The following is a 13,286-nucleotide window of genomic DNA, read 5'->3' on the forward strand; positions in this document are numbered from 1 at the left end:
CTGGTCGAGCCTTTACTTAGGGGGTATTGAACTCCTCTGGGAGAGCTTCTCCCAGATTGCAGAGGAGGCTGGGGACATGGAGTCTAAGTGAACCATGTTATTTGCCTTAATTGTCAATACATCTGCCCATAGTTGTGGCCGTAAGGTCTGGGATGCCTGTTGCCACAACAATCCTCAAACTCAGTTGTGGACACCAGAAGTAATGGATGCTGGCAAGCTTAAGAGGGAGTTTTACCAAGTCTCATTGGCTTGTGAGGCTCTTGAGGCAGCAAAGCACGTAAGTGAGGCCAAGTGTCCTAATGCCTTGGTGGTCTCAAAGGCACAAAGTCGGGCGGAGAGGGGGAGGTTTTTGGAGACCATGGAAAGAGACTATAGTTTTTCCTCAAAGAAACTCTGACAAACGTTCAGGCACCTCCGGATTGGGAAGCTTTGCTTTGCTAACAATGTTCTCAGTGGGAGTAGGGAGCTGCTGACCCTGTACGAGGTCTTCCTCTGATGGTAGAAGGAATACTTTGAGGATCTCCTTAATCAGGCTGACTCACTTTCCATTGTGGAAGAAGAGATGGGGTGCTCGGAGCAAGATTTGTTCATCATCCAGGCTGAAGTAATTTAGGAGGTCAAAAAACTTCACACTGGCAAGGCTTCCGGGGAAGATGAGATTTGTACCGGACTAGAGTCCTGCACAGGTCGAGTTTTATCAACCGGCACCCACCCGAACCCATTAGGATGACTACCGAATCCGACCCCTCACCCGCAGATGTCTTCAATTCAAATCCGAACCCGACCCGTTGATATTTAACCCTCAACCTTACCCGTTAACACATCAAGTAATAGGCTATAGTACGCTGCGCTGCAGAACAGCGCCATTAACGTTGCAGCAGACGTGTATGCACTGACTGTGGCCTTTTTGGAGGGAAGCCCACACTGCCTGCAGGGCTTTAAGCTACAACAAGGGTGACCCCAGTGCCTGATTAATATAACATTTCTGATGTCCATAACAACACACACGCATAAAAAAAAAATAATCAACTACCCGCCCGCACTAAAAAAATATCCGCCCGACCCGTTTATTTTTATTTATGTATTTTTCACCCTTAAAAGAGCATTTTAGCGGGTGACCCGTCGGGGACCCGCGGGTACCCGACCCGTTGCAGGACTCTACCGTAGACCCCTAGATGTTGTGGCAGACACACCTCCTCAACATGGAGGTCAGGAACAGTCTCCTCCTGACAGGGGTGGTGGTTCCCCTGCATAAAAAGGAGGACTAGAGTGTGTGTTCTAACTATACTGGGATCACACTTCTCAGCCTCCCCGGGAAGGTCTATGCCAGGGAGCTGGAGAGGAGATTCCTGTTGATTGTCGAACCTTGGCTTCAGGAGAAGCAGTGTGGTTTTTGCTTCTGCCCTGGTACACTGGAGATGTTCTACACCCTCTGCAGGGTGCTTTAGGGTGCTTAATAAATCACCCAACTGGTCCTTATGTTTTTTTTTAGACCTAGAGAAGGCATTTAACTGTGTCCCACATGGTGCCCTGTGGAGGGAATTCCAGGTGTATGAAGACGGGACCGCTTAACTAGACCATCCGTGTTCTGTACAGGTGGAGCTGGAATTTGGTCAGCATTAAGACTGATCTGTTCACTTTTCATGTTGGACTCCGGCAGGGCTGCCCTCTGTTACTGATTATATTCATTATTTTATTTCATTTTAGGATAGGTTTTCTAGGTGCAGCCAAGGGCCGGAGGTGATCTGATAAGGGGATAAGTGGATTTTGTCTCTGCTGTTTGTAGATGACATGGTTATGCTGGCTCCCTCATGCCAAAATCTGCACGAAGGACTTGGGCGTTTTGCAGCTATGTGGAAAAAGGTTTGTTTAGAAAAGGTTTCTGGCAGTGGTCCTCCCTCCTTTCAGAAAGGTGGAGATTGCACTCCTGCTGTTGGGTTTTTGCCCTCTTACAGCCCCCTCTATGTCTCCTGGTATACTGGCCAGTCTCCTGGTAGCACCTCCAGCCTCTGGACACTATGTTGACAGACACAGCATACCTTCTTGCCACAGCTTGCATTGATGTACTACCATCCTAGATGAGCTGCACTACCTGAGCCAATGGTGTGGGTTGTAGAGTCTGTCTCATGCTACCATAAGTGTGAAAACACCACCACCAAAAGTGACCGAAACATCAGCCAGAAAGCATAGGTACTGAGAACTGGTCTGTGGTCCCCACCTACGGAACCACTAGTTTATGGAGTGTGTCATGCTAATTGCCTATATTTCCACTTATTTTCTATTCCATTTCCATGTGAAATTGATTGTCAATTAGTGTTGGTTTCTACAAGGGCAGTTTGATTTCATAGAAGTTTCATTAAAATTAGGTTTAATGTGTTGGTTAAGGGTTTTCTGTATTTTTTTGAGCTGTGTATATTTACAGTGCAATTGCACTCCTCTGCCACTGTATCTTTTTTTAAATATTTAATCTTTTATTTACCAGCACTTTTTCTGTCTGATTTTAATCTGATTTTTCACTCACCACTATTGTAACTGTTATGTAGCTTGGACGTTTTGTAAGTGAATTGCTATTTCTCAAATCATATACAGGACAACCCAACACCATTACTTTAAAATCTGATGATATACTGTGTATTTTAATCCCCCCACTCCACTCCCCACCCTTTTTTCTTTTCTCAAACGAATATATTAGTATGGGTCCTAGTTTTCAACTGCTTTGAGTCTGATTGAAGTGGCCTTTGAATGATCGGATCATCAAGAAGCAGCTAAATGACCCAAAGGCCTGCCGCAACAGCAACCAGATCAGGCAGAAATTAGGAATTGTTTGGATCAATTATTTTAACACTTTCTATCTTTCATTGATATTTTAGTAAAAGATCCAATTGATGTTGAAGTGGATGAATTTAAATGACAACCCATCAGTAGTTAAAGATGCTGAAGTTTTTATTGAGAAGGTATTTAAATGCTAATAATAATAAATTAAGATAAGGTACTACTTGGTGATCTCAACCCCTAGATGATGTGATAAAAAAAGCCATTTGGGAAATTCTTTTTAGGAAAAAGAATATTTTTAGGTCACAATATTCATATTGATGGATATTGGATGGAATTGTTAATAAACTGCAACTGTTCCAAAAATAAATTTTTTGGATAAGTCAGTCTTTGTGTTAAAGTTAGTAGCCTGTTAGTTTCAATATTTTTTTTATTTCAATACATTTTTGTTGTGTATCAGGTAAAGAACTTGCACACAATGGTAACTGTATAAACAGATGGAATTAAATGTTGGATCTTTTTTTCTGATTGTGCAAAAATATATGTCTAGCTACTGAAGTGGGTTGTAAGCATTTTAAAAAATGTAAAGCTTTTTAATATAGTCTGTAACTTGATTGAGTAAGTTAACAAGTAGCCCACCATCATACAAATGCTGCAGGTGTTGTAGCAACTTTTTATAAACAAATAACTGCCAATTTTGATTTATTGTTTCATTTATCTGAACTGCCTTGATTAAGTTTTCTCTGTGAACAGTTTTGCATTTTATCAAAATAGAACCTCAAATTTTTTGTTGTGTTATTGAGATTTTGTTGGCAAACACAAGGAATACATAATTGTAAAGATAGTTCTAATTGGCATCTTGCATGTGATCCTAATGCTCTTCTTGCCTTTTCTATCAGTTTAGGTTGGCAGGCATGTCGTGGTATAGCCCTAAAATGGTACCATGCCTTTTCTTTCACAGTTTAGTATTTAGAAATGTTGTTGTTGCAATTTAACTAAATATGAAAAGGTACAAGGGGTACATGTTTTCTTGATAAGTTACATAAATCCTTTCACTCAGGAGTTTATTTTATCATTTACAGCTTCGCACTTTTAGGTTCCTGCCTAAGTCTAACACTAATCTTGTGTGATGTTTTGGTAAATCTAACTTTCACTCACCAGTTGCATCCTCGTAGACTACAGTGACAGCTTTCCACTTGTAGAACTGCACTATATCCAACACGGCTCTGCTTATAGAGGTATATTCAGGGTGGAGGTTAATGTAGAAGCTGTCCTTGTTGTCCACTGAGGGGTGTTTCCAGCGAGTCTGGATGTGAGGGACTTCCAGTGCATTACAGATAGACTGAACTGCGCTGACAGATGAGCTGTGAGATGGACCAAACACAGCCCCAACTCCCAGTGCCAACTGGTCACATGCTAGATGAATGAATGGAAACAAACAACTGACAATCAAGCTTACTATTTATGTGTGTTTTATACTATCAAAAGGTTTAGAAATGAATGAAGGTCCTTACCTCTCCTGGAGGCTTCAAAACTGTCGAATAGGTTTATTCTCTGGATGTCGTAGGTCAGCGTGGTGTTTGGCATTAAGGTCCGGTTCCTGTTTATGTTGGTTACAGCAAATTTAAAGGCTAGTTCTTCAACGCTTATAGGCTCATTTTCAAGGGTCTCGAAGATGCCCCCTATAAGAAATAAAATGTGGATTCAGAATCTTATCATAAAGACTTCATAATCTAATCATTGTTAACAAAAACATATAATAAGTACCATTTCGATTGCTCTTTTACTTGGTTTTTAACTGAATTTTTACAGTTAATGGTTCAGTGTGGTGTGTATGTTTGCCATATAATCTGTACTAAGGGACCTGCATGAGATAACTGGATTTTGTTTCACTCAGCACAGAATTTGACCCTATCTGGCTTGAGCTTATTTACATAACCTGATTTTCACAAACTGACACAATGGCTTTAACAAACGTGTAGGAGGGTTGGATGAGGTCAACATGACAAACATGATTTTAATCGCAGTCTAGTGAAAGAAATGAAACATCTTGAATTCTAACATTTCAGCCAGTATAACAAAGCAAGGATTTTGAAGTTTGGAATCTCCTTCAGTGTCTTTTAAATCGGTTTTACATTAAACAAAAGAATCTACAGATAATTAGATGAACAAAGAAACGAATAAAGTAAAACATTTATTTAGTAGTTCAAATGGAAAATTAATTGTTACATTATACAACCTCAAATAGTCACAAAGCACTGTATCATACATTTGAACAGCCTTGAAAGTGATCTACTTGCTGTATGTCTGGTACAACTGTGCTTTAAATGTTGTGCTTTAATATTTTACAGCAGTCTAGAAAAGCAGTAAACACTCAGGAATTAGATGATTTTCATCTTGGCAGACACTCACTGGTGATTTAGCAGGTTAAAAATAATCTAACATCTACGTTTCCCTTTTGCACCTGTAACATTGCAAGGCTTCCTCAATTGGAAGAGCTGAAGTATCTTGGAGGTTTGTTCACAAGTAAAGGGAGAATGAAGCGAGAGATCAGCAGATTGGTGTAATGAGGAAGCTGCACGGCACCATTGTGATGGAGAGAGAGCTTAGCTGAATGGTGAAGCTCTCGATTTACCGGTCAGTCTATGTTCCTTCCTGCCCTATCCTATGATTATTAAATAGGGTTTATGACTAAATCACGAGATTCTGAAAAGAAGTAACTGAAACAAGCTTCCTCTGCAGTGTGGCCGGTCTGAGCTCCTTAATCCAGTCTTTGAGGGAGAAGCTTGAAGTAGAGTCTCCACTTCTTCATATTGAGAGGTTTCAGCTAAGCTTTAGGATCTGCTTCAGTTTCCCCCTGGATGCCTCCCTTGGGAGGTATTCCAGGTACGTCCCACTAAAAGGAGGCCCAGGAGATGACCTAGGATACTCTGGAGAGACTACATCTCTTGGCTGTCCTTGGAACAACTCTGGCTTCCCCCAAAGAAGGGAAGCCTACGTGTCTTTTCTGAGACTGCTGACCTTTGACCTGGTTCTTAATAAAGCAAAAAAACTCCAAGGCAATGAGAGGTATAATACTTTTTTCTTAGGAATAAGAAAGCACCACTAAACAATTTCTAATCAAAGAAAAGCTCTAAGTTTGCAGCAATAACAACACTCATATGGAACAGCTAAGTATGTAAGCTATGTTTTTTTTTATGGAAGCATATTAACTGTACAAACTCCTAGCTCCAAATGGAGACTTTGGGAGATAACAGGAAAGCTAAACATATAACTAAAATGTTTCTCTGTTTTATCCTTTCGAGCTTTAAACCCCTGCCTGTCATGGCAGATACTGGATTTAGTCATGTTGGCAGCATTGTGGGAATGTCAAACCCATGGTCGGGATGCACGTTCTCACTCGAGTATGCAAACGGTGACTTCTGTTATTACGCAAATCAAATATGCAAAGTAAAAAACTTTAAATAAAAAATTTCCGATACTGCTGATTAGAGTAAAATTTTTATACATATAATACTTTTTTATTTTAAATAAACAATTTTGATAGAATCTGGATCTTGTTTTTATAAGATAAACAGTGTTTAAAAATTCACCCTGAGAGCTTTGAGTGGAAAAAAACCAACAATGAGTTTTATGTTGCATTGTTTCACTTTCCACTTTCTCCCAACAACCTAAACATCCCACACCTAAGTTATTCTTCCCTATACATAACCATTTAATATGATATATATATATATATTCCTAATTTAGATCATCCTTGCTGCATATTTATTAAGGTTTTCTTTATCACCATCTTTCAGATACAGTCACAATGTGTTCCACTGCCTCAGGGCGTTGATCCAGTGTTAGGTTAAAAAAAAAAAAAACACTGAAAACTATCCAAATCTTAATCCAGCCTGCTGCCCCAGAAACATGGCTGCCCTTCCACAGCTGGCAGTATAGACATACACAACTCGAGCCAGCCATTGTTACTACACAAAAAAGTGTAGAATAAAGCTCATAGAAAAACATTGGGATTAAGTCCAGGAAAATGCTGGTTTGTTATTGCTTCTTGAAAGTAAGTATTTTAAAAGATAAAAACCTATAAATGAGAGTCTGTGAAAAGACACCATCCCTGAATGCATCTTACTATATTAGAATGTCATATAAAATTACATCTAAAAAAAATAATATGGATTCATCAAATGCAGTGTTACATTTCACTTGTTTATGGTGTGGACACCTAAAACACCTAAAAACCCAACATTACAGTTTGTTTTTTTTATATTCAAAAAGAGTTTAACAGAGAAACAATCTGTTAGAGCCTACGCAATAATAGGAAAATCAGTTTTTCAAAGTAAACTATAAAAATTAAAAGTTGAATAAAGGGGAAAAAAGACTTTATACCAACATCCTTTAGGAGGATTGTGAGGCAAAGCCCACAAAAGAGTTAGGATGAAGATTCTCAGGGTGTGAACTGCAGCTCTAGCATATGCTTTAAGAGCAAGCAAACACAAACTGTTCCTTTCTCTGTGTTAGTTTCTCCTGGGCCAAAGGCAATATCAGAAGAAGAGTATTTTGCATTTACTTTAATAGAAATATCCCAGAGTCTAGTGATTAGAATACTTTAATGTGCTTGCAAACAGTCCGGTATCCAAGTTTTGTTAAATCTATTGTCATGTCTCCCCAGTCTGTGGTGTTTTGGGGATTATGTCATCTGCTGGTGTTGGTTCATTGTATTTAATAAAGTCCAAAGTCAGGCGCAGCCATTTAACTCTTATCAAATGTAAGAGCATTTGAGTACCTCCATCACCACTCTAAGCCCCACCCCCTACCTTTCAGCATTGTAACAATTCTGTATGGTAAATCCTTTGTAGTGAGCTAATTATATACATATATTATATCTATATATACTTACATATCTATCTATCTATCTATCTATCTATCTATCTATCTATCTATCTATCTATCTAAATATATATATATATATATATATATATATATATATATATATATATATATATATATATATATATATATATATATATATATATACACACACTCATAGGTCAAATGTACACTGTAAACCCAGATTTTGTTTGTACTCAAAGAAACTGAGTTCATAGTACTTAGAGAGGTCTAATTTACTGACATTACTTGTTTATTTCAATTAAGCTGAACTTTTTTATGTCCTTTTTCAGTGTAATTATATTTTTAAGTACAGTCAATGGTTTGGACTTAAACAAACTAAGTTAGTATCACTAAATTCTTTATATTAACTATTTTTTCTGAGTAAACACCACTTTCCAATGATCTAGCTTATTGTAATTATGTATTTGAGCTCAGACAACTCAATATCATTAGTTTGCCTCTCACGTCATCCACCTGCCCGCGAAAAATCCGGTTTAGACCAGTTTTGAGCGAGTGAAATAGAAAAGCTGGCACTGAGGAACTCCGAAGCATTTTGAGACAAAACAGACGACAGCGTTATTGAGATCTTCAACAACTCATAACAAGGAAGTCATTCCACAGAGATTTAAAGCACTCGGTGAATGAAGTGAGTTCAGCCACAAAACGGTAAGTTTAATCTCTTGTTTTGCTACAGTACTTAGCAAAGGCTACTTAGCTAATGTTAGCTTGTTAGTTATCTTGCTTGGTTAGAAAAGCTATTTTTCAGTTACTTTAAGAAGCTTTACTCTATTAACTGTAATTTTCCTTACTCCACAGAAGGAAATGATTGTTTAACTGGTTCTTTTTAATTTATGTTGATGTGATTTGTATGCATACATAAAAAGGCACCATCCAAAACTGTATCATGTGTAGGGATGGGAATCGAAAACCGGTTCCTGTTCAGAACCGGTTCCGTATTTTTCGATTCCATGGCATCGTTTGGCAGCTCGCTGAATTATTCTTTTTTCGATTCCCGCAGCACCAGAGCCGAGAGCGCCGGCTCTGGGGAGCACGACTTACGTCACGTTTTTTACGTAAGTTACACAACTTACGCAAGTTACGCAAGTTACGCAAGTTGGAAGAACTATTCGAGGAGGAAGACAACGTGCTGCGGTCACTTTGTGAATCAAAGCCCCGTCTTTCCTTAGCCCAGAGGGTAGATCAGGAAATCCAGCTCTATAAAAGCTTGCCCTCCATCCCCTGCAGGGATAGCGCCACACTGTGGTGGTGGAACAAGCAAGATACGCTGCCCTTGCTATCTGGACTGGCTGAAAACTACCTCTGTGTGCAGGCTTCCTCCACCCCATCTGAGAGGGTGTTCTCCACGGCTGGAGACACCATAAGCGCTGAAAGATCCCGTATCCTTCCAGAAAAAGCAGATATGCTCATCTTTCTGCAAAAGAACTGTTAATTTTCCCTACTACTGTTTTATAATTAGTATTTTTTGTTATTTAAAATAGGTTATTATCCCATCATTTGTTATTAGACATTGTTGGTTATTAAGTTTGTTCTTGTATTCATTTTTCATTTAAACACAGATGTTACTCCAGTTTCACATTTCCTGTGGACATCTTGATCTTTTTGAGTTTGTAAGATTGTGCAATAGTTAAGTAAACAAAGTTGATTCTGATAATCAAATTGTTTGTTCTCCTTTTTCCCCCAAATTGGAATCGAAAAAAGAATCGATTAAGAATCGAATCGTTTCATAGAATCGAAAAGGGAATCGGAATCATGAAAATCTTTTCAATTCCCAACCCTAATCATGTGCCTCTTATCATTTTTTAACTCCTTTTGCACTAATTTCTGAACTAGGCAGGGGGTGAACTCTATACAGGGCTGCATAACAGTAAAGGCTGTTGACTGCAAGATGTTAACAAAGTCATGTACTGTTATTTCTTTCAGGACAATGATGAAGAAAGTTTGCACAACAATGTTCCTGTGGGGGTCCTCCGCAATGAACAAGAAAATATAACTCCACACAAGCAGTCCATTCACCATAATGTATCCTCAGTGGGAATTATCCTGGAGGGAAATGTAGTGATGGAAGTTGAGAGCCTTCCGCAGGCCATGTACACGGTCTTTGGACTTACCTATGCACTCCATCTCAGCTACCCAAAGTACATGAAGAACACCTTTGATTTTTTTCAGCAGGTACTTCTTAACTTGGGTAAGACAGATCTGAGGCCTAAACTTCAAACACTTAAAAATCAGCTTGCCATGTAAGATCCAAGATCTGCTCATTTAAAATCTTTTGGGCTTTGAATTTTCTTTTGTTGATACAAATAAAATGTTCAATGAAAACAATAAAAAGTTGAAGTGAAATGTATTTTGTACAGCTCTATTAATTTAACACGTTTTGAGTTTTGTGAACTAAAAAATATAAGTTTGGTCAATTTGAATACACAATTGAATTGAACTAAAATGCAGTAATGCCTACTTAACAAGCTAAGTTTAATTGACAGGTGTTAAGCTGTTGCTCCAACTACATATCGTCAGTTACTACAACTTGATTACCAGTAAATACAACTTAAATATTCTATTCCAATCCATTAGGTGCTCAAGTACATTTAACATAGTTTACTGCACTCATACAACTAATACCACATTACTTAAATTTTTTAAGGCAACGAGTTACCTTGATTTTTTTAAGTACATTCTACTTATCCGGGTTTACAGTGTAACATTCCTCTTTTCTAAAAAAACATTTTTTTATGTCTTTAAGCAATAATCATCAGAATCAACATTAATGTTTGGAACGTGTGAACCTGTGCCAGTAAATCTAATAACATTCATAACTCTAATAAAAGTGCCTATTCACAATAAAACAAGGACTATATGTAATTAAAGTTTTTAAAGTTCTGATTAGTCAGTTTGTAATAATAATAAAAATTGCAGTGTTGTTGAGAATTGCCTTGCTTTAGCAAAAAGGACACTCAAAATAATTGGTTATTGCTCTGGTAAACACTCTTATAGAATTGCCTGTGAAATTGTAATTGATTTTGTTAGGAGGGAGTCCTTTAAAATGCTCCCCTTGAGATCCCTGATTGTGAATGACCTTTTTCTTTGGTATAGCATAGCCTCAAACCCCAAACTGAGAGAGCCTTGTCCAGACTCCCTGGTCCCTAAAAGCATGCTGGAAAGTGCCAATCCTAATTATGGTCACCAAGCCTCAGCGAGCAGCTGCTGGGATCTGTTAAACTCCTTCATTCTGTCCATTGGAATATACCATTCTCAGAAACACATTCTGTAACCATCATCCTCTAAATAAGATGAGGGGGTATATTCCATCCAAGATATTATTTCCTTATATGTAAAATGAGGAATCGGCCTGTTTCGACCATCTGGTTTATTTTGTTCACCGAGAATGCCAAGGCTGCAGCTTTAATATCCCTCCAGAAACAAAACAATCCAAGTGGCAGCCCCTCAGCAGGATTTTGCCTCGCATCAGAGCAGCATGTAAAAAAAACAGGCTGTTCAGTATTAGCAAGGAGTAAAAATAGCTGCTGGTTTTCACATTCACTCATTCACATTCAATTTAAAAGGTTTCCCTTACATTTGAGCCAAATAACTGAATGTGAAAAAAAAATATTACCAAATTGAGATGATACAGTAAACTACAGCCTAAACATTTCAACATGATCTGTTCAAGCATACATATATCCTCAACGAAGGACAAATATATGATTTCTTCCCTTTCATTTCCTCTCTGAAGCTTTGCTGAAAAGCACAGAAATAGAAGATAATATTTTTTTTTCTCCATTTCCACTTGAAGTTTCATGCTAAGTATAATGAGTTTCATGATTTGAAGAGCATGTTAAGAGCCATGGTTATTTGTCCTCTGCATAATTGCTGGGCTAAAAAATCAACCTTGTTCTGCATCAGTCTATATGCAGAAAACATTTCCACCTTGCAGAAAATCTTACATCTACATTATGAAAAAACTTCATAAACAGATGGTTGGACTTACTACCAGAAAGTTATATTATGCACTAGATTTAAGCTGCTTTGCTGTGGTCAAAGTTGATGGCTTCTGTAGTAAAGCATGAGTTCCACTTTTTTTTGCAATGCTTTTGGTAAAAAAAGCGTACATGCATGAGGGAAAAAAAAGCAGGTAGAGCATTAAATCATTAGACTTCACCGATAATTTTGCTTCCATTAACCACAAATAATTCGGTCCTTCTTTATGCTATCATGGGTACCAACGAGACTGAATAAGCATATGCTGCAGAATCACTTCATCACAGCCTCTGAATTCATAAGAGAAGATTTGCAATGTGCAGAGAGGAGTTCAGAAGGTGTTTATCATATCTGGAAATCACTTGCCTTTAATGTGGGTCAATGCAAAAAAACAAAAAATCTAAATATCTGTTTGTGTTATAGAAATCCTTCCCAACACCAACTGATTAAAACAAGCTCAAACATTTTACAGTTTGTCACAATAAACAATATGCAAACATATGTCAGAGTAAACAAAAGTTTATGCAGTTATTAAAGTGCTGTGAGAAAAGATTTAGGACAAGTGACACCAGATCAAACAATCAACTTGAATAGAAGAGATGTTAATCTTTCTATCTTGTGACGTGTAGCTACTGATTTAGAAACTAATTGTTTTGAGAATATATACATTTATGAATGTTTGATAGGAATTCTATTGCATTTATTAGGATCTGGGAAATTTAAACATACTAAATATAAAAAATAAATATGCTATTAACTATAATCTCCTAACACAATTTCAGATTTTTTAGTACCTGATAATGTACTCATTAGACCATATTTTTACTAAAATTGCTCCAATTTGCTTTTGCAATTCAAAAATTACCAATGCTAACGTTCACCAATCAGAGTTGATTAAAGAAAAGATTCAATACTTGGCCAACTGATCATTGCACAGTGAAGTCTTTGTTCAGTTAATGGAAAAAAATATATATAAATGGGCTAATATATATTATCTGTATAGGCAGGAAGAAGATAGGGAATCAATATTTTAAACAGCTTCTTTACAGTTGACACATGGAACGGTTTTCTCCCTTTCTCAGCAAGTTATTACCAAGAAAAGAGACAGAAGGATAACAAGGCTGCAGCAGCAAAGATTATCAACAGTTCTGACCTATTTTAGATTCAAACATATTAAGACTAAGTTCAACTCTATAAATCTAGGTTCCAGTTAGGCCTACTTGTGTATTGTGGGCATTAATGGGTGGCACGGATTTATAATTGTATCACATTTATGGTATATATTGAGGTGATCGTTAAAGTGATCATAAAATTGTTTTAGGTCCTTTAGCAATAGATATATATATATATCTATACACTTTCAGATCTAAATGCTAAAAATGATATTCCTGTAAACATTAAGTAACGTGACATCTCCTGCTTACAGTACAGAATAAATGTTTCAGTCACATACTGTACTCCATCAACATGGATCGATGCAATGAGGTGGTTTTCCTTAGATAGAAAACTTTGAATCAGTTTGAATGTATGATCTGATGAACTATAAAGTGCCTTGAGATGACATTTCTTGTGAATTGGCGCTATATAAATAAACTGAATTGAATAGAATGATCTGTGTAAAACCAGTA

At 37.5% G+C, this 13,286-nt stretch overlaps 1 protein-coding gene across 2 annotated transcripts in view; it reads right to left on the reverse strand.

Moving 5' to 3' along the window:
- LOC119789500 (glutamate receptor ionotropic, kainate 1) overlaps window positions 1-13,286 on the reverse strand; it is a 32,005-nt gene that overhangs the window by 15,771 nt on the left and 2,948 nt on the right. For both annotated transcript variants that reach the window (XM_038294413.1, XM_038294412.1), the window contains exons 2-3: window positions 4,287-4,454; window positions 3,931-4,188 (exon numbers count right to left, since the gene is read on the reverse strand). In XM_038294413.1, coding sequence (XP_038150341.1) covers window positions 3,931-4,188; window positions 4,287-4,454 — 426 coding nt within the window. The remainder of the gene's footprint in view (window positions 1-3,930; window positions 4,189-4,286; window positions 4,455-13,286) is intronic.

The sequence above is a fragment of the Cyprinodon tularosa genome, unplaced genomic scaffold, assembly GCF_016077235.1.
Source record: "Cyprinodon tularosa strain WSP-4 unplaced genomic scaffold, ASM1607723v1 ctg34, whole genome shotgun sequence".
NCBI lineage: Eukaryota > Metazoa > Chordata > Actinopteri > Cyprinodontiformes > Cyprinodontidae > Cyprinodon > Cyprinodon tularosa.